Source organism: Chiloscyllium plagiosum, unplaced genomic scaffold, assembly GCF_037043375.1.
Source record: "Chiloscyllium plagiosum isolate Xiang-an unplaced genomic scaffold, Cpla_swu_hap1 HiC_scaffold_2, whole genome shotgun sequence".
Taxonomy (NCBI): domain Eukaryota; kingdom Metazoa; phylum Chordata; class Chondrichthyes; order Orectolobiformes; family Hemiscylliidae; genus Chiloscyllium; species Chiloscyllium plagiosum.
In genome coordinates this window covers 28,409,487-28,432,141 of record NW_028270140.1, presented here as the reverse complement: position 1 = coordinate 28,432,141, position 22,655 = coordinate 28,409,487, and the positions used below count along the sequence as shown (strand labels likewise).

General features: G+C 41.8%; 1 protein-coding gene across 8 annotated transcripts in view; it reads left to right on the top strand.

The window, feature by feature from the left end:
* The window catches only part of ccdc171 (coiled-coil domain containing 171), a 265,898-nt gene that overhangs the window by 34,309 nt on the left and 208,934 nt on the right, over positions 1-22,655 (top strand). For all 8 annotated transcript variants that reach the window (XM_087995453.1, XM_043717546.2, XM_043717537.2 and 5 more), the window contains exon 6: positions 20,688-20,834. In XM_087995453.1, the coding sequence (XP_087851579.1) occupies positions 20,688-20,834 (147 nt within the window). The remainder of the gene's footprint in view (positions 1-20,687; positions 20,835-22,655) is intronic.

Genomic DNA, 22,655 nt, shown 5'->3' with positions numbered 1-22,655 from the left:
TTGCTCGGTCAGTATTTATTGCCCTCACTAGTTGCCCCTGAGAAGGTGGTAATGAGCTGTAGCCAATTTGGTGTGGATGCACCCACAATGTCATTAGGGAGTAATGGATTTTGATCTAGAGACACTGAAGGAACAGGGGGATATTTCCAAGTCAAGACAGTGAGTGGCTTTGAGGGACACTTGCAGCTGCTGGTGTTCCCATGTATTTGCTGTCCTTCTTCTGGATTGTGGTAGGTCTGGAAGGTGGTGTGCAAGGAGCTATGGTGGATTTATGAAGTGCATTTTGTAATGGTACACACTGCTGTTACTGAGTGTTGATAGTAGAGGGAGGAAATGTTCATGGATGTGGTGCTAATTAAGTGGGGACAGGGAATTAATGTTTCAAATATAGGTGATGAAACTTTCTTGACAAAGAAATCTCACTTTCAGTTAAGATGTGGAAGAGCCAGTGTTGGACTGGAGTGGACAAAGTTAAAAATCTCACAACACCAGATTATAGTTCCAACAGGTTTCTTTGAAAGCACCAGCTTTCTGAGCGCTGCTTCTTCATCAGGAGATTGTGGAGCAGGACCATAGGACACAGAATTTATAGCAAAGAGCCAGTCATGCTGCCATTTCAGATTATTAACACACTCTTCAGTGGACACTGTACCTTTTTGAGCTTAGTGTGAAATGGTGTTATCTTCCCTGCATCTGGCCTCACTATGAGGGGCAGGTTAAAAACTTGTTTTTTAATTAGGAAATGCTGGAGAAACTCACCAGATCTGGCAGCAGCTATGGAGAGAAAAATGTTCTAAATGAGAATCTTTGAATTCAAAATTCTGTTTATCTCCCTCCAGCTGCTGCCAGATCTGCTGAGGTTCTGCAGCGTGTTCTGTTTTTATTTCAGATTTCCAACATCCGCAGTATTTTACATTCCGTTCAGAAATATTTAAATCCTGCATGGATATAGGTCTTGTCTCTAGATTGGTTAACTAATTACTGTCAATGCAATTTAAAAATACATCTGTAAATAAGTAGAGCATACATTATTTAAAATGTCACAATTGATTGTATCTACCCCTCCATTCCCACTGTGACACCAAAGTTTGCCGCTGTCCTATGAAATCTGAAATTTGAAGAACATTCCTGTTGACTGAAGTGCGATCCTTATTGTGAACAATATTTGCCTGTTTCAACTGCACTGTATTCTACTACGTCTTCAGCAAGATTTAACTGGCTTTTAATCAGTAAAATTTAATTGGATATATTTATCAACATTCTTAAGTATTTAATACCTGAGGATGTCAATTTTGCTTGCTCTATTAATGTTATCCAATGTAATGGGACTTGCATGACTTTTTTTTTGTCTATAATTGTATTTTGTTAATGTGACATGTTCTGAGAATAGCAAATAGAACTTAAAAATGTTAATTGGATTTTGACTGTTGAACTTTAGTTATCAATTTGATATTTTCTGTAATACGTTGATGTTTTTTTAAAAAGTAATTCATACAAAAGAAATCAGCAGTACAAAATCACTGAAAAAGAGTAATTTGAAGAAATATGAAGTTTTACAAAGAGATTAAATACAAATGGAATACCTTTTATTTTAAAGTACTCTGCCATTTCATTCCGCACATAAGCAATTTTTTCAGGTAGGATAGTAAAGTGTTATGCATGAAGTTGCTGTTGAAACCCATTTCCTAATACAGATAATGACCTCTCCTGGCCATTTTCTGAAAAGCAACCTAAGTACAGGTTGCATGTGAATGTTTCTGTGACAGATGTGAGGCAGAGAAATAAGGTTGTACGTTGATTTCTGCTTTAATGTGAATGATTTTAGTGATACATCTTTGAAGTGATGGGACAAAGAACGTTTTTAGGCAGTGAATGTCTGGGAACTGGAATGCACTGCCTGAGAAGGTGGTTGAGCAAATGGGAGATTTTGAATGGGAAATAGATGATCACGTGAAGAGAAAAGATAAGCAGATCCTTGAAGAAAAGGAAAGAAAGTGGGAGAAACTGAGTTGCTGTTGTAGACTCAGCACTTACACAATGGACAGAATAATCTCCTGTGCTGTTAGCAACATATGATCCTAAAATTCTGCAAATGGTGTTAACAAAAAGGCAAAAACTCTTCACAAATGAATAACATTGAAGATTTAACTAACTCGCCTCTAGACTTGTGGCATGACAATCTATCTTGGCATAAGCCAAATTTGATTATGTTGCAGTGACTCAGTGGTTCGCACAGCTGCCTCACAGTGCCAGGCACCTGGGTTCAATTCCACCCTCGGACGACTGTATGTGTGGAGTTTGCACATTCTCCCCATATCTGCATGGGTTTCCTCTGGGTGCCTTGGTTTCCTCCCACAATCCAAAGATGGCAGTGAATATATGTAGGATCCTTTCGGAGGCTCGGCTTGGACTCTATGGGCCACATGGCCTGCTTCCACGCTGTAGGGCTTCTATATAGTGCTCAAGTTCCGCAAAGAGGCTTGAAGTATTGAGCTTCAAATTTGGAGCTGAGTGTTACTTCTAAGCCAAGCTGATGCCAAGAATAACGACTTGGATTTCTAGGATCCATTTCACAACTGTCAGATGCTCCAAAACACTTTATAGCCAACAAAGTACTTTTGGAATGTAGTCACTGATCCAGTGTAGGAAACACAATGATCAATATTATAACTGGCAAGCTCCCACTTAGACTTTGCACCTTCCAGTGTTTCAATGAAACCCCATCAGAATTATTCCTAACGCAAATACTTTTCTATAATGCAGCTTTCAAACAAAATAAATCATGCATTTTTCTGGTTGAAACACCTTATTTGACCAATGCACAAGCGTGACATGCCCTTTTGAAACTTTGTCCAGTTCTCTTAGATCATTTTTTGTGTTGTCACACATTGATATTGATGTACTCAAACCCAAATTGCATATGGACTTTTAGTAGTGTCACAGCCCTTAGTTATCTTGATTTTAAATTACAGGATCGCATTTCTGATTATACTCAAATACTTCACTGGCTGCAATGTGCTTTGAGATATCTAGTTGTGATTATGATCCAGTTTTGGACAGTCAAATTTATGGTACGATCTGATGAGGAATCAATAACTTTTATCATTAGTGTAGACAAAGCATGAGATCTAGAGGATTTAGTAAGAGATATATTATAGCACCTGTACTAACCCCAAATTAGTCTGCCCATAATTCACAACTTTAAAATAACCCAAATTAGTCAAGTCTCTAAAATTGTAAAATGACCTTTGGTATGTTCACATCAAATTTCTGAATAGCTTTATATAGGTGGATCTCTGGTCAGTTCCACCTCCCAACCCCTCCCTTGATATACCTTCTTTATACACTCTTCCTTGGGTGGTGGTTGACTACTGCAGCTGCAGCAGTGAATCCAGAAGCTGTATGCCTTGAAACCAAATTGTGCATGATTTTTTCACAAAATAAGGGCACAGAAAGGGGCCATTTGACATGCGTTGGATCTCTGGAGTAGCATTTGTGTTCAATTGTCTGTAACCCTGCAAGTTTCTCATTCTCAAGTCCTGTCCAACACATTTTAAAAATTATATATGGAACAATTTCCATCATTTATTCAGGTAGGGTGTTCTAGACTTCCAAACTGACTGAACGAAATTCTTTCCTTTCTGGATCATTTGCTATTGGTTTTAATTCTGTCATTTAATTACGGACCCACTCGCCAGAGGGAATAGCCTTTCTCTACTCTGTCAATACCAATCATCATTTGAACACAGAAACAGAAATTGCTCAGAAACTCAGTAGGTTGTAGCACAGCTGCTGCTGGATCTATTGAGTTTTCTCTGCAATTTCTGTTTTTGGTTTTGATTTCCAGCATCCACAGTTCTTTGGTTTTGTTGTCATACTGAACATCTTTGGCTACCTCTTAACCTACACTGTTCCAAGAAGAACAGTCTAAGCCTTTCCAACTTCTCCTCAGAACTGGAGTTTCTCATCCCTGCTGCCTCAGCGCCAGAGACCTGGGTTCAATTCCCGCCTCAGGCGATCTCTGTGTGGAGTTTGCACATTCTCCCCGTGTCTGTGTGGGTTTCCTCTGGGTGCTCTGGTTTCCTCCCAAAATCCAAAAATGTGCAGGTTAGGTGAATTGGCCATGCTAAATTGCCCGTCGTGTTAGGTGAAGGGGTAAATGTAGGAGAATGGGTCTGGGTGGGTTGTGCTTCGGTGGGTCGGTGTGGACTTGTTGGGCCGAAGGGTCTGTTTCCACACTGTAAGTAATCTAATCTAATTCCTAGGCCTTTGCATATTTGCTCAAGTGTGGTGCTGATAATTGCCCTCAGTTCTCTATTTGAAGCCAAACTAGTGATTTATGAAATTCTAGTACAGTTTCAATTTTATATTCTCTGCTTCCTTGTTTACAGATATTAATAAGCTTTTTTAGCCACCTTATTGTCTTGCCTTACTGCCATTTAAATATTTGAACATGGGTGCTGAGTTTAGCTGTACTTTTTAAAATCATGCTATTTATGGGATTCTGACACTCCATATATGTTTTCCTGAAGTGCAATAGCTCTGCATTGAAATTCATGTGCAATCCTTCATATCCGTTTCACCACCCTGTCATCTTGAAGTCTACGACTATCTTCTTCTCTATCACATTGCCAGGCTTTGTATGATTTCAAACTTTGATGCTGCATGTACACCTGAGTTTATGCTCTCGGACCACCACTGCAAACCACCTCCATGTCTAAAAAACATAATTTTACCACCAATCTTTGCTACACAGAGCCAGTTCTTTTTCCATATTAGCACTTCCCTCTTACTCTGTGTTCCCTTAAACTGACAGAGCTGTGATCACTATTGCTTCATGCTTTTGTTGTTTTGACTCTTCACAGTGGATAACTCACAAAACAAAGCTGCCCTTTTAAGCCAAAAGAGTTGAATTTAAAGTTTCAAATCTGATCTTAGTTTTAGATTGTGCTGGATATAGAATGAAAAATATATACAAATTTTGGATGAAGAATTATTGTTGATTTGGATGGGAGTATAAAAACAGGAGAAGACAAGCTAATTGCCTTCAATTCCAGTACATTTTATGTCTTAACTCCATCTACGTATCTGTTCTGTGATCCTTAATATATTTGTTGGGTAAAAATCTATCAATCTCTGTTTCAATATTTTCAGTTGATTCCCTTAGCTCTCACCATTTTGAGAAGAGAATTCCACATTTCAACAATTTTTATATGAAGAAATATCACCTTGTTCTGGACTCCACCAACAAATTTGTTAATAAAATTTGTTTATTGAAATATGTCTATCACACACAAAAAGATTTAATTGGTCACTGATCAAGTAATGCAAGGGATGGTGGACACATGATGGGAGGTGGTGAGGTAACATTGTTCTGTGTTTTTGAACTTGGATTTAAGCATTAAGTGTTGTGGGAACAGGACAGAAAGGGGAGTTAAAAATCTGGGCAGTTATAGCCTTATTGAATGGTAGAGCAGGTTTGTGGGGATTACTTTTCTTATTTCTTATATTCTTAAAGTGGATTAATCAAAAACTCAACTGATGATATGGTTATTGTTTTGAGCTCAGTTGTGACTATTGGCAAGTTCTTTAATTTAAAATACTTAAATAAGGGAAAAAAGCCCAGAAATGCATACTGTACAAGAGGCCATTTGACCCATCGTATCTGTGAAGGAATAGCTAGTGATAGAAGTAGTTTCTATATTTTCTGCCTATAACCTGTATCATCTTCAGAAAACTCCGCCGCATCTGCTCCCAGGAGGACCAGTTCCAAAAACGCACATCCCAGATGGCCTCCTTCTTCAAGGACCGCAATTTCCCCCCCGACGTGGTCGACGATGCCCTCCACCGCATCTCTTCCACTTCCCGATCCTCCGCCCTTGAACCCCGCCCCTCCAACCGCCACCAGGACAGAATCCCACTGGTCCTCACCTACCACCCCACTAACCTCCATGTACAGCGCATCATCCGCCGTCATTTCCGCCACCTCCAAACGGACCCCAAGGATATATTTCCCTCCCCTCCCCTATCAGCATTCCGTAAAGACCACTCCCTCCATGACTCCCTCGTCAGATCCACACCCCCCACCAACCCAACCTCCACTCCCGGCACCTTCCCCTGCAACCCCAGGAGGTGCAAGACTTGCACCCACACCTCCCCCCTCACCTCCCTCCAAGGCCCCAAAGGAAACTTCCATATCCGCCACAGATTCACCTGTACCTCCACACATATCATCTACTGCATCCTTTGCACCCGATGTGGCCTCCTCTATATTGGGGAGACAGGCCGCCTACTTGCGGAGCGTTCCAGAGAACACCTCTGGGACACCCGGACCAACCAACCCAACCACCCTGTAGCTCAACATTTCAATTCCCCCTCCCACTCCACCAAGGATATGCAGGTCTTTGGACTCCTCCATCGTCAGACCACAGCGAAACGACGGTTGGAGGAAGAACGCCTCATCTTCTGCCTAGGAACCCTCCAACCACAAGGGATGAACTCGGATTTCACCAGTTTCCTCATTTCCCCTCCCCCCAGCCTGTCTCAGTCAAATCCATCAAATTCAGCACCGCCTTCCTAACCTGCAATCTTCTTCCCGACCTCTCCGCCCCCACCCCAGTCTGACCTATCACCCTCACCTTGACCTCTTTCCACCTATCACATTTCCGACGCCCCTCCCCCAAGTCCCTCCTCCCTATCTTTTATCTTAGCCTGCTGGACCAACATTCCTCATTCCTGAAGAAGGGCTAATGCCCGAAACGTCGATTCTCCTGTTCCCTAGATGCTGCCTGACCTGCTGCGCTTTTCCAGCAACACATTTCCATCTCTGATCTCCAGCATCTGCAGATCTCACTTTCTCCTCATCTTCAGATTCAACTATTTATCTAACTTTTGCTAAAATCTACAGTGGTCTTTAGCTGAACTGCTCCATTTGGCAAATCATTTGATGTTCCCAAAAATGAATTTCCTTTAATATCTCTCTCTGCTCTTAGTGTGAATTTATTACTGACTTTCTGACCAATCAAAAAACCATTTCCTGTTCTCCTGAAGAGTACACACAGGGGTAGACGAGATAAAGCTTTAGTGTCACAAGATTCCCCTCTAACACTTGTTCCCTGTCCCTGATATCAATTGAAATTAAATTTGTCACTTCCTCTGTTTTTTAGTACACTTTCTGTAACTGGGTGTCAGAAACTGTATATTCTACTCTTCACTGTCAACTAACCAATACTTGTGCAAATATTATTCTGCACACATTATGTTCTTACTTAAGTACTTATATAATCCAAAATGCTTTTGCACTTTACAATGGCTTTATCTCTGTGCATTTGCACTTTCAGACCATTTTGTATTTGAACACCTTTTACCTGTCAGCATCTCTCCAGTGAGTATCAATTCACATTCCTTGTTTTTAGTTCCAAAATACATCACAATACTTGGCCAGGTTGGTGTCAGGCTTCCTGAGTGTTGGTGAACTGCACTTATCCAGGCATGACAAGAGTATTCTATCATACTGCTGACTTATACCTTGTAGATGGTTGACAGACTTTGAGGATTTAGGAAGTAAGTTACTAACTTTGGGATTCCTAGCCTCTGACTTGCTCTTTTAGTCACAGTACTTATATGGCTAATCCAGTTCAATTTTTGGTCAACGGAAATCTCAATGGTATTGGCAGTGGGGGAATTCATCAATGAACAGTCAAGTTAGCTTCTCTCTTGTTGGAGATGGCCCTTGCCTGGCACTTGTGTTTTGCAAATGTTACTTGCCACTTGTCAGCTGAAATTTTGACATTGTCAAAGTTCTGCTGCAATGAACATGGGGTGTTTCATCAGTATCTGTAGATTCATGAATGGTGCAGATCTCTGCAATCTTTAGCCACAACTATCTTCCTTTTTGCTCAGTATGACTTTAACCAGCAGAGGTTTTCTGTTTCCCATTGATTCTAAGCCTGCTGGGGCTCTTTGATATCAGGAGAAAGTGAGGACTGCAGATGCTGGAGATCAGAGCTGAAAATGTGTTGCTGGAAAAGCACAGCAGGTCAGGCAGCATCCAAGGAGCAGGAGAATCGACGTTTCGGGCATGAGCCCGACGTTTCAGGGATTCCTGAAGAAGGGCTCATGCCCGAAACGTCGATTCTCCTGCTCCTTGGATGCTGCCTGACCTGCTGCGCTTTTCCAGCAACACATTTTCAGTTCTTTGATATCATACTTGGTCACATGTGGCCTTGATGTCAAGGGAAGTCATTCTCACCTTACTTCTCTTTGTTCATGTTTGAACCAAGGCTGTAATGTGGTCAGGAGCTCAATGACCGTAGCAGAACTCTAACTCAGCATTAGTGAGCATTACTAAGCAAATGCTGCTTGTTAGCACTGTTGAAGACCACTTCCATCCTGTTACTGATGATTGAGAGTAGCCTGATGGGGCTGTAATTGGCTAAGTTTGACTTGTCCTGCATTTTGTGTTCAGGACAATTTTCCACATTGTCAAGTAGATGCTTGTGTTGTAGTTGTAAGGAACTGCTTGGTGACGGGCAGTGCAAGTTCCGGAGCACAAGTCTTCAGTACTATTGCCTGACTGTGGTTAGGACCCAGAGCCTTTGCAGCAATCATCCTTCTCCTTGATCTCAAGTGAATTGAATTGGTTGGAGCCTGGCATCTGTGATGCTGGAGACCTCTGAAAGAGGCCAAGATGGGTCATTCACTCAGCATGCCTGGCCAAAGATTGATGCAAATCTTTGAGCCTTATCTTTTACACTGATCTTCTAGTGCCCCATCATTAACCATGGGGATATTTGTGGAGCCTTCTGTTCCAGTGAATATTTTAATTGTCCATCACCATTTACGAGTAGATGTGACAAGACAAAAAGTTTATGTCTGAGCTATTAGTTGTGGAATCACTTTTCTCTGTCACTTTCTGCTAATGCTGTTTAGCTTTTTATTCCTGTTTGGTAGCTTTAGCAGGTTGATATCTAATATTTACATTTGTCTGGTGCTGCTCCGAACATGCCTTCCTGCACTTTAATTGAACCCGCGTGATTGATGATAATGGCAGAGTGGGGCTATGTCAGGTCGTAAGAATGCAGATTGCGTTGGTTATGCTGATTGCACACAGTGCCTCATGGATGCCCAATTTTCAGTTACTACATCTATCCCAATTAGCATGGTGATAGTGCCACAATACATGTGGAGGCTCTCTGCAATGTGAAGATGGAACTCTGACTCCTGAGGACTGTGATTATCAGTATAGATTGGTGAGGCTGAGGTCAAATATAATTTTCCCTCTTGTTGGTTTCCTCAGTACTTGCTGCAAACTCGATTGAGTAGCATTGTACTTTAGGATTCAATCAACTCGAGTAATAATGGTGGTGCTGAACCATTCATGAACATTGAAGTCCTCTATCTGGAATACATCCTGCACACTTGGAACCCTCTGTGCTCCCTCTAAGTGATGTTCTACATAGAGGAGTACTAATTCACCAGCCAAAAGTGATGAGGTTCTAAGAGCTAATCAGCAGGAGATCTCTGTTCGCATTTAATCTGATTTCATAGGGTTCAGCGTCTATGTTGAGGACTCCCAGGCCACTCCATCCCAAGTATATTCCACTGTGCTGTCACCTCTGCTGGGTCTGTCCCACCAATTAGATAGGACATACCCAAGAATGGTGGTTGTGTTGTCTGGGACATTGAGTGTAACATATGGTTCCATGAATTTGTCAGGCAGTTCTTGACTAATCTATGAGACAACTCTCCCAATTTTGGCACCAGCTCTGTATACCAAAGACAAAATCCTAGATATTACATATAAAGTATGTTGAACAGGATACTAACACTGATTCCTGATGCCTCATTTGTGCAGAGTAACACTCATTTATCTAATTTTGTTCAAGGTCAATTGACAGCATTCTATCCATGTTGCTACATTTTCTTTCATGTCTGCAGTCTTATTCGTCTTGCAAGCTTCTTCAGAAACTATATTAAAGACAAAAAAAGCAGATACTGGAATCCAAGGTAGACAAGCAGGAGGCTGGAAAAACACAGTAAGCCAGGCAGCATCATGAGGTGGAGAAGTCAATATTTCAGGTGTAACTCTTCTTCAGAACTGCGGGTGGGTGTAAGGGGAGCTGCAAATAAAGGAGTGGGGTACAGGAGGATTTGGGGAGAGGGGTGGAGTGATGAGGTAGGAATAGGTGAACACAGGTAGAGGATATGACCTGGTTAGGCGATGGGAGGAATGAATCTGGTTGGTGGCTGGAAGCAAAGGTTGGTCAGAGGAACAGAAAGGAGAGGGAGGGGCTGGAAAAGGAGCCGGGGGATGGACAGGCTTTTTGAAATTAGAGAACTCAATGCTGAGTCATCTGGGCTGTAGGCTGCCAGGTGGAAGATGAGGTGTTATTCCTCTAATTTGCGGTGTGATTTGCTGTGGCAATGGAACAGGCCGAGGCTGTTCATGTTGGAAAGAGAGTGGGAGGGGGAATTAAAATGGGCGGTGACTGGGCGGTGGGCCTGGCTGTGATGCTTTGAGAAACGTACCCTGGGTTTACCCTTGGTATCACTGATGAAAAGAAGATCACACCAGGAGCACCAGATACAGTAAACTAGGTTGAAGGAGAGGCAAGTGAATCTCTGTCTCACCTGGTAGGACTGTTAGGGGCCCTGGATGGAAGTGAGGGGGGTCGGCAAGTGCGGGGGAAGGTCCCGGGGGTTTGAGGGATTGCTGGGGAATGTGGTGCAAACCAAGGATTGGCAAAGGGAACGGTCCTTGTGGAAGACAGAGAGGGTTGGGGAGGGGAAGATGTTCTTGATCTTGGGTTCTAATTGGAGTTCACTAAAGTGTTTAAGGATGATGTGTTGGATGAGCAGACTGGTGGTGTGATATGTGAGAACAAGGGGAATCCTGTTTTTATTGCATTTGGAGTGGGGAGAGTTTGGAGCAGTGAATCGGGGAATGGAGGAGGTGCAGTGGAGGGCTGTGTGGATGACAGAGAGGAGAAAAGTATGTTGTTCAAAATAGGTGGACATTTGAGATGCTTGGGAATAGAATGTCTCTTCATTCGAGCAAATGTGATTGGAGGAGTTGGGAAAATGGGATGGAGTTCTGGCAGGATACTGGGTGAAAGAAGGTGTAGTCCAGGTAGTTATGGGAGTCTTTAGGTTTGTAGTCAATGTCCATCTGTAGACTGTCACTGGAGATGGAAACTAAGAGGTCAAGAAAGGGAAGGGAGGTGTCCGAATTAGACAGAGTGAATTTAAGGGTGGGGGAAAGTTGTAGGCAAAGTCGATGAACTGCTCCACTTCAGCCTGGGTGCAGGATGCAGCATTAATGCAGTCATTGATGTAATGGCAGAAGAGTTGAGGCACCGAAGTAGGAGGTACTGTTCGATGTAGCTGACAAAGAGGCAGGCATATCTGGAGCCCATCCGAGTCCCATGGGCATGCCCTAGATTTGGAGGAAATGGGAAGAGTTGAAGGAACCAATCCTCTCCCGCTTGGTCCAGACACTTCCCACCTAGATCCATGACACCAATTACGCCCTCCACCTCTTCAGTAACTTCTGACTCCCTGGCCCCCAGTGCTTTATCTTCATCATGGACATGCAGTCCTTATACAGGTCCATACCCCACAAGGAGGGCCTTAAGACTCTCAGCTTCTTCCTCTCCAACAGACCCACCCAGCCCCCCTACACCTAAACCGTCCCCTCACCCTCAATAATTTTTCCTTCTGCAAGGAGCGTTCCATTCACCAATCTGCCTGGTATATTCCTCTGCAAATGTAAGGCCTGCCGGCACACCAACCCCCCTCACCTCCATCCAGGACCCAAACAATCATAATCAGAGAGATGACCCTTCTGTCCATACTGACCAGATATCCTAACATAATCTAGTCCCATTTGCCAGCACTTGGCTCATATCTCTGTAAACCCTTCCTATTCATATACCCATCCAGATGCCTTTTAAATGTTGCAACTGTACCAGCCTCCACCACTTCCTCTGGCAGCTCATTCCATACACATACCACCCTCTGCGTTGAAAATGTTGCCCTTAGGTCCCTTTTATATCTTTGCCCTCTTACCCTAAACCTATGTCCTCTAGCTGTAGACTCCCCCACCTCAGGAAAAAGACTTTGTCTATTTATCCTGTTCCTGCCTCTCATGATTTTATAAACCTCTATCCTCCAGGGAAAACAACCCCAGCCTATTCAGCCTCTCCCAATAGCTCAAATCCTCCAACCCTGGCAACCTCCTTGTATATCTTTTCTGAACCCTTTCAAGTTTCACAATATCCTTCCGATAGGAAGGAAACCAGAATTGCATGCAATATTCCAGCAGTGGCCGAACCAATGTCCTGTATAGCCGCAACATGACCTCCCAACTCCCATACTCAATGCCCTGAACGAAAAAGGAAAGCATGCCAAATGCCGCCTTCACTCTCCTATCTACCTGCGGTTCCATTTTCAAGGAGCTATGAACCTGCACTCCAACGTCTCTTTGTTCAGCAACACTCCCTAGGACTTTGCCATTAAGTGTGTAACTCCTGCTAAGATTTGCTTTCTCAAAATGCAGCAACTCGCATTTATCTAAATTAAACTCCATCTGCCACTGCTCTGCCCATTGGCCCATCTGATCAAGATCCCGTTGTACTCTGAGGTAACCTTCCTCACTGTCCACTACACTTTAATTTTGCTGTCATCTGCAAACTTACTAACTATATCTCCTATGTTCATATTCCAAATCATTTATATAAATGATGAAAAGTAGTGGAGCCAGCATCGATGCTTGTGGCACTCCACTGGTCACAACCAAAAACAACCCTCCTCCACCACCCTCTGTCTTCTACCGTTGAGCCAGTTCTGTATCCAAGTGGCTAGTTCTCCCTATATTCCATGAGATCTAACCTTGCTCACCAGTCTCCCATGGGGAACTTTGTTGAACTCCTTGCTGAAGTCCATATAGACCATGGCAAACACTTTACCCTCATCAATCCTCTGTTACTTTTTCAAAAAACTCAAATCAAGTTCGTGAAACATGATTTCCCATGCACAAAGCCACATTGACTATCCATACTCAGTGCTTGCCTTTCCAAAGACGTGTAAATCCTGTCCCTCAGGATTCCTCCAACAACTTGCCCACCACTGACGTCAGGCTCATCGGTCTACAGTTACCTGGCTTGTTCATACCACCTTTCTTTAGCAGTTGCACCACGTTAGCCAATTTCCAATCTTCCGGCACCTCACCTGTGACTATCAAATATCTCAGCAAGCAACTCAGCAATCACTTCCCTAGCTTCCCATAGAGTTTTAGCGTACACCTGATCAGGTCCTGGGGATTTATCCACTTTTATGCATTTCAAGACATCTAGCACTTCCTCCTCTGTAATATGGGCATTTTTCAAGATGTCACCATCTATTGTCCTACATTCTATATCTTCCATGTCCTTTTCCACAGTAAATACCGATGCAAAATACTCTTTTAGTATCTCCCCCATCTCCTGCGGCTCCACACTAAGGCCGCCTTGCTGATCTTTGAGGGGCCCTATTCTCTCCCTAGTTAACCTTTTTCTCCTTAATGTATTTGTAAAAACCCTTTGGATTCTCCTTAACTCTATTTGCCAAAGCTATCTCATGTCCCCTTTTTACCCTTCTGATTCCCCTCTTAAGTATACTCCTACTTCCTTTATACTCTTATGAGGATTCACTCGATTTCCCCTGTCTACACCTGACACATGCTTCCTTTTTTTTCTTAACCAAACCTTCAATTTCTCCAGTCATCTGGCATTCCCTACGCCTACCAGCCTTTCCTTTCACCCTAAAAGGAATATCATGTCTCTGGACTCTCGTTATCTCATTTATGAAGGCTTCCCATTTTCCAGCCGTCCCTTTACCTATGAATATCTGCACCCAATCAGCTTTTGAAAGTTCTTGCCAAATACCGTCAAAATTAGCCTTCCTCCGATTTAGAATTTCAACTGTTAGATCTGGTCTATCCTTTTCCATCACTATTTTGAAACTAATAGAATTTTGGTTGCTGGCCCCACTGACACCTCAGTCACCTGCCCTGCCTTATTTCGCAAGAATAGGTTAAGTTTTGCACCTTCTCTAGTAGTACATCCACATACTGAATCAGAAAATTTCCACATACACTATTAACAAACTCCATCCAGGTGAAATAGAGGTTCACCTGCCCCTCCTCCAACCTGGTATCTGGTGCTCCCGATGTGGTCTTCTCTACATCGGTGATACTAAGAGTAAACTCAGGGCATATTTTGCCAAGCACCTCAGCTGGGTCCACAGGGGCTGACCTAATCGCCCAGTCACTGCCCAATTTAATTCCCCCTCCCACTCCCTTTCTGACATGACCATCCTTTGCCTCCTCCAGTGGCCACAGATAATCAGACTGCAAATTGGAGGAGCAACATCTCATCTTCTGCCTGGGCAGCCTTAAGCCTGAACAACACCACATTGAGTTTTCCAATTTTAAATAGCCCCACTTCCCATCCCTGACTCCCTTTTCCACCCCCTCCCTCTCCCTTCCATTCATCTGACCAAGCCTTCCTTCCAGCTATCAGCCAGATTTATTCCTCCCATCGACCAACAGGTCATACCCTCTACCTGTGCTCACCTATCCGTACCTCACCATTCCACCCCTCTGCACACCTAAAACCCTCCCGCATCCACACCCCTCACAACGTTATCTGCAGCTCCCCTTACACCCACCCCAGTCCTGAAGAAGGGTTACATCCAAAATGCTGACTTCTTCACCTCCTGGGTTGCTGTATTCCTCCAGCCTCCTGTTTGTCTACCTTGAGAAATTTTATCAAATACTTTGAGAAAACTTGTTTAAACCGATTATATTTCTTTTATCCACACAATCATGCATCTTTTGGAGAACTCTTGGATTTGTCAGCATACTTTTTCTTTGTCAAATCTTGTGGGTTATTCTGTATTGGCAAGAGAACTTTTCTTAAGTAATCAGTAACTTGATTTTGAAAAACTGTCAAAAAATCTTTCACATAACTAATATTGGAATAACTTGTTTCATTGTTAATCCTCTCCTTTCTTTAATTCCACTTTTACGCTTGTGATCTGATTTTAAAAAGAACTTTTAAAAATGCTGACCAAAATTCCTGCCATATCCTTTTCTTATGGTACATGCTAACAGGGTCTGCTGACTTAGCCACCTTGAGTTCTACTAATTTTTCAGAAGTGATTTATTTTACATGGCAATACCTACAACTTTTCCATAACCTCTTCATAGACTCACATCCTCTCTTTCAGTTTCATTTGTGAAAACTGATTTAAAAATGTTTAATAACACAATGATCTGAGTACTTTTAGCTCCTTTATTAGCAATATTATACTTAAAAAAAAAGACACAATTTACCATTTCCTTTCGTGTCTTTCTAACTTCCATTTTTAATTGCGTATTAGACTTTATGATTCCCATGAGTTCTTGGCCATATGTTTTATCAGAGGACAACATTATAAGCTCAAGTTTAATTTGAAACATCTATTCATGAAAGATGTTATTGAGAAGAATTAAAACAGAGAATTTGAAAAATATTTCAAGTGTTTCCAGTGGATGTTTACATGGGAAACATAAGCTTGCTTTGTGCAGCTAAAAATGGGAATTTTACAGACTGCACTTCTTGATGAGTATATCTTCTGCATCTGTTATTTCACAATTACATACAGTTTATAGTGGACGAGATTTTTATATAATGTTATCTTAGATCTGTATCGTGAGCAATTTGAAATTATAGTAAGTGTGGTATTAATTTGCTTTAAAAGATGCTGTCAGTATTTAACGGTTGGTGTACATTTCAGTCAACTACAAACATGAAATTTTAAGAAGTTGTTCAGTCCCATGTAAATATTTAATAGTTTTTACATTAACTCCAGTCCTATTTAGTATATTTACAGTACAAAATAACACAGCAAAGTGAAAATTACTAACATTATACAGTGAGTATTAAAACGCCACAGTTATGTTCCTAAACTGTTGTGGCCACAATTGGCTTTGTGCATAATAGCTACACTGGGGTATTCTATTAATCATTGAACAGGAATTGGGAGTCCTTTTCAGAACCTAGCAATATTAATTGTAAACAAATTGTGTTTAATCATCAGCAGGTGGTGTGCATTAATGGAAGGTTTACTCGTGCTCCCCTAAATAAGAACAACCTGAATCTGCAATATGAATTTGGAAGTGCATATTTGCAATATGCCTAACTGTAAATAAATGCTTATAAAAATATATGAATGCAGACAGTAGCTCTATCTCTTATTGGCCATCTTTCTGGACTAGAACAAATAATGTTGATGTCTACTATTGCTTAAAGACAAAATAAAATCTAGGAGGTTCTGAAAATCTAGGAGGTTATTTTGTACTGTAAATATACTAAATAGGACTGGAGTTAATGTAAAATGTGACCAAAAATGCACATCCGTTAATTGACCTTTTAAATACCTCTTTTTTTTTGTTGTTCATTTGTGGGACTGGCTGGCCAGCACTGATAGCCCATCCCTGTTTGCCCTTGAGAAGGTGGTGGTGAGCAGCCTTCTTGAATCACTGCAGTCCACTTACTATGAGTTGACCACAATGTCAGTAGAGAGGGAGTGCCAAAACTTTGACCCAATGACTGTGAACGAACGGCGGTATATTTCCAAGTCAGGGTGGTGAGTGGCTTGGAGGGGAACTTGGAGGTGGTATTCCCAAATACCTGCTGCCCTTGTCCTTCTAGGTAGGACATGGTTGTGGGTTTGGAAGGTGCTGTCTTTATTTACCGGTGAAGCAGCCAATATTCCTTATCTAGAGTTCCTGACTTGATATTGCTTTGGTGTGATGGCTGACGACGAAGAGTCAATGTGTATAAGTGACTCACCTCATTACAGTAGGGATCTTGACTTTGGACTGTCCTGGGAACAAAGCTGGAGTAGATAAATCCAAAATTTAAAGAAAACTTTCATATTTGTTAAAATGGTAGACAGAGGAGCCTTGAGATTTGCAGTTTTAGATAACTATGGATTAAGATGTCGTTATTTACGTTGTGCACTTTGATGCAACAGAGATGGAGAAGAAGCATCTACTTCAATTCCTACCTCATCTAGTTTCTTCTCGTGAATAAGGAATACTAGTGTCAATGAGGAAAAGGTGAGATACAATGAATTACATTGAAAATTATTTTAATGACAGGAAATGAAAGGTAAAAATGCTTCTTGTCCGAGCTGTTGCCAGACCACTAATGGTTTGCTTAATGATTAAGTCCTTTAACCCTGTAATTTTCACAATTCTGTGCAAGCACGTTGCAGCAAATGAAGCTTTAGTGGATTTTGTAGTCAGAATAACAGCAAAACAGACAATTGCATAGGATTATGACATGAGCATAAGTTATTGAGTGCAATTCAAAAGATTGTGATTTAAATGTAGAGCAGAAATTTTGTGGTAATTTGGAGGGCGTCGAAAGGAGGTTTACGAGAATAATCTGAGGGATGAAGGGCTAATCATATGAGGAGTGATTGAGGACTCTGGGTCTGTAATTGATGGAGTTTAGAAGGATGAGGAGGAAATCTGATTGAAACTTACAGAATACTGACATGCTTAGATAGAATGGATGTGGAGAAGATGTTTCCACTAGTAGGAGAGACTAGGACCTGAAGGCACAGCCTCAGAGAGAAGGGATGACCCTTTGAGAAGTGAGATGAGAATTTCTTCAGCCAGGGTGGTGAATCTGTGCATCTCATGGCTGCAGAAGGTTGTGAAGTCATTGAGTGTTTTTAAGACAGAGATAGATAAGTTCTTGATTGGTAAGGAGATCAAGAGTTACAGGACGAAGGCAGGAGAATAGGGTTGAGAAACAGATCAGCATTTATTAAATGGCAGAGCAGACTCAATGGGCCAAATGGCCTAATTCTGCTCCTATGTCTTATGGTCTGCCGAAATGTGCATTGGAAGAAAGAATATGATAATTTTGTACATTTACTTTCAGCAGTATTTTTCATAGTAAACGGTCTATTCCTGGAACAGTTAACGCCAACATTTATTACAGAAAACATGTCACTACAACATTTTACTGTCAAAGACACCTAGATATTGGAGTTCAGACCAGTTCAGAATGATATCTCTCATACAAATAAATATAGTCACTCAGGCTACATGGAAGTCATGTCTCCAAGATACATTAAAATAAATTTTGTGATGCATATTTCTTAAAATGTTCATTTTTACATCACTTTCAAAAAGTCATTGTGTGCATGAAAAGAAAACTATATTCAATTTCTGATGCTTTCTCATTTATGCCACTGATTTTTATATTTTCAATAATTCTCAGTGTCACTAATATAAAAGTAAGATGCTGGATGCTGGTTACTGCAGGTCAAACAGCAAATTACTGCAGATGCTGGAATCTGTATTGAAAACAACAAATGCTGGAGATTACAGCAGGTCAAACAGTATCCATGGAGAGAGAGCAAGCTAATGTTTAGAGTCTAGATGACTCTTCCTCAGGACTGAAGCTTGCTCTTTCTCTATGGATACTGTGATCTCCAGCATGTATTGTTTTCACTAATATGGAAGATTTGGTAGAAAAAAATATAATTGGGGGGAGTGGGGAGGAGGGTAAAATAAAAACCTAAATGCAGTTCAAAGTTTGTGCAAAGATTTGTAGCTCGGGTGCTCATTGTTGTTCTGTTCGCCGAGCTGGGAAATTGTGTTGCAGACATTTCATCCCCTGTCGAGGTGACATCCTCAGTGCTTGGGAGCCTCCTGTGATCTTTTCTCCGGCATTTATAGTGGTTTGAATTTGCCGCTTCCGGTTGTCAGTTCCAGATGTCCGCTGCAGTGGCCGGTATATTGGGTCCAGGTCGATGTGCTTGTTGATTGAATCAGTGGATGAGTGCCATGCCTCTAAGAATTCCCTGGCTGTTCTCTGTTTGGCTTGTTCTATAATAGTAGTGTTGTCCCAGTCAAACTCATGTTACTTGTCATCTGCATGTGTGGCTGCTAAGGATAGCTGGTCGTGTCGTTTCGTGGCTAGTTGGTGTTCATGGATGCGGATTGTTAGCTGTCTTCCTATTTGTCCTATGTAGTGTTTTGTGCAGTCCTTGCATGGAATTTTGTATACTACGTTGGTTTTGCTCATGCTGGGTATCGGGTCCTTTGTCCTGGTGAGTTGTTGTCTGAGAGTGGCTGTTGGTTTTTGTGCTATGAGTCCTAGTGGTCGTAGTGATCGTACTACAATGTATTCGCCAAAAATGGATACCTCGCAATTTCATCAACAGATGCCTAAGGGAAAGACAACGGAATGAGGGCATACCACAGCCCAAAGGACTAGCCACTTTACCATACATCAAGAACATTTCTGAACTGACAGCCAGACTACTACGACCACTAGGACTCATAACAGCACACAAACCAACAGCCACTCTCAGACAACAATTCACCAGGACAAAGGACCCAATGCCCAGCATGAGCAAAACCAACGTAGTATACAAAATCCCATGCAAGGACTGCACAAAACATTACATAGGACAAACAGGAAGACAGCTAACAATCCGCATCCATGAACACCAACTAGCCACGAAACGACACGACCAGCTATCCTTAGTAGCCACACATGCAGATGACAAGCAACATGAGTTTGACTGGGACAACACTACTATTATAGGACAAGCCAAACAGAGAACAGCCAGGGAATTCCTAGAGGCATGGCACTCATCCACTGATTCAATCAACAAGCACATCGACCTGGACCCAATATACCGGCCACTGCAGCGGACAGCTGGAACTGACATCCGGAAGCGGCAAATTCAAACCACTATAAATGCCGGAGAAAAGATCACAGAAGCACTTCACAGGAGGCTCCCAAGCACTGAGGAGTCACCTAGACAGGGGAAGAAACGTCTGCAACACAATTTCCCAGCTCGGCGAACAGAACCACAACAACACCTAAATGCAGTAGTCAAGTATGTACCTCTGAATTTGACATGGTGGTAAATTATGCTCTCTGCTGTTATGTTAAATGCACCAAACAAAGTCCAATTGCTTTTGAAGGTATGATTAGGATAAGGAACACATGGGCATACCATATTGTGGTTAATTAATAGAGATAGTGCAGTGCAATGTTTGAATCAGACCTTATCTAGGGAATGATATATATCATGGAGATCCAAAAAAACAGAAGTGTTTGAAGACTTCAGAAAGTGAAGTGTGTATAAATCTCAATAATTATGTAAGCTGACATCTCTCAATTCTATGTCCCATTCTCAAATGACTTCCTCTTCGTTATCCTTCCAGCAATTGAGCATCTCTTTAGTGCACATTTTCCCAGCATTTCATTTTTGTTTTTTTCATATACATTTTTGGTTACTGTTTATTTACATGGTCAAAAAATAAACACACTGCTGCGATTATTTGGTCTTTTAATTTTGAATTTAAGAGTCTTTCTACATGTTAATCTAAGGACATTTTTTAAAATCAAAATTAACAGCTGCATTGTATTTACTGCAAACATATTTAATGGTCATAGTTGAGTGACCATGCTAAATGCATTAGTAGATGTATTAATTGTAGAAGTATGAAATCCAAAATAATACTATTCTTTTCAGCTCGTAAAGTATGAACTTTGATGAAAATCATAATTCAGTTAGTAAACGTTGCCATTTAAATTGGTGAAATCTTATTTTTTTTCACAAAGGGTCAGGAGCAAACGTTTGTTGGGCTGCAGAAGCGACTAAAGGAACTAGAAGCTGAGCGCAACAATCTCATGGAAGCACTGCGACGACAGAAAAATGAATTTGAATATAGTACTGACCGAGAGGAACGATCAAAAAGGGAACTGGAGGTAAATTGCTATCTCAGGTTATTGCATAATTGAATCCTTAGCTGTTCATGGGTCAACCACTGGGACTTTTTAAAAACTTTGTATTATGAATACGTTGTGGTTTGCACTGTGATCCTTCTGCAACTGTACTATCTTTACAACTTTGACAATGAGATGTCTCTCTTCCTATCATGTGGAACTTACCAGGAATTCTGTTCTATCTGGAACAGGAGGAATTGCAGCAGTAGGTTGAGAGATCCTGAGCAAGGGAAGGAGAGCTCTTGGCAGGCCTTGCCTTCCAAGAGTTTACATATCAGCAGTTCTTGGGAGCAATGCTTAAGAATGCTACACTTCTTCAAGGAGTCAATGCCAGAGTTATGTAGTCTTCTCAAGCCCATGCCCAAATTCCAAAGCTTTCACAGTGATTCTTAGGGTTGTTAGTCACTGCTTCTTTGAGCCTCTTCTTCCACACCCAGTGCTTCTAAGTTTCACTCCTATTTCTAAGATGATGCCATTTAGATCTGGATTCTCACTTTGAACGCAATTGTTTACAGAGGAACCTCAATTATCCAAACATTAATTATCTGAAAATCAGATTAACCAAATAGGATCTGTGAGAATTCCTATCGGAAAGATTTTGTGAAACTTAAGGGTTCAGAAAAGATTTCCAAGGATGTTGCCAGGGTTGGAGGATCTGAGCTACAGGGAGAGGCTGAACAGGCTGGGGCTGTTTTCCCTGGAGCGTTGGAGGCTGAGGGGTAACCTTATAGAGGTTTACAAAATTATGAGGGGCATGGGTAGGATAAATAGACAAAGTCTTTTCCCTGGGGTTGGGGAGTCCAGAACTAGAGGGCATAGGTTTAGGGTGAGAGGGGAAAGATATAAAAGAGACCTAAGGGTCAACTTTTTCATGCAGACAGTGGTAGGTGTATGGAATGAGCTGCCAGAGGAAGTGGTGGAGGCTGGTACAATTGCAACATCTAAGAGGCATTTGGATGGGTATATGAATAGGAAGGGTTTGGAGGGATATGGGCCGGGTTCTGGCAGGTGGGACTAGATTGGATTGGGATATCTGGTTGGCATGGACGGGTTAGACCGAAGTGTCTGTTTCCATGCTGTACATCTCTATGACTCTATGACTCTGAGTGTTACTGACAATGGTGCGACAATTGCATCCTTTGTTTAAATGAGTAGTGAATTTGGATGACCTGCACTGAAGAAGATGTGCAAATGTTGCATCAAAGAGGCGTTAATGACACTGGTGCAACAATCTCGGTCGGTCAATTATAAACAGTATTAAAATAAGTTTAACACATAAAAATGACTGACATGCTGGAGGATTTCAATGCATGACAAAACCAGTGGTGTCTTTATTCCTTCTTTGACTTTCCTCCGAGTACGTATCTGTTATAAGTGATTGAGTTTGTTGTACTTATCACGTCTGTAAAGAGTAAGCGGACAGCAGTGACAATTGAACAGAAAAGCAGATTTTACAGCGTCTGGATCGTGGTGAAAAGGCATCAAAGATTGCACAAGAGTACAATATTGGAACAGCAGGAAAGCAAGGCCGGCGACTGAGAAACTTAACAACCAAAGTGACGCTTCAAATGCATTAAAAATAAAATCTATGAAGCCAGCAAAAGAAGAGCAACTTGACCAAGCTGTATTTCTGTAGTTTTCACAGCGTGTGAAAAGGGGATACTCATATCTGGCCTGATGCTACTAGAAAGGGCTGCCAGTTTCCACGAATGACTCCATGCCAGTGAGGCCGATCACAGCATATCATTGGGCTGGTTACAGCGTTTTAAACATTGTCACGGCATTAGGCAACTCGGTGTTCTT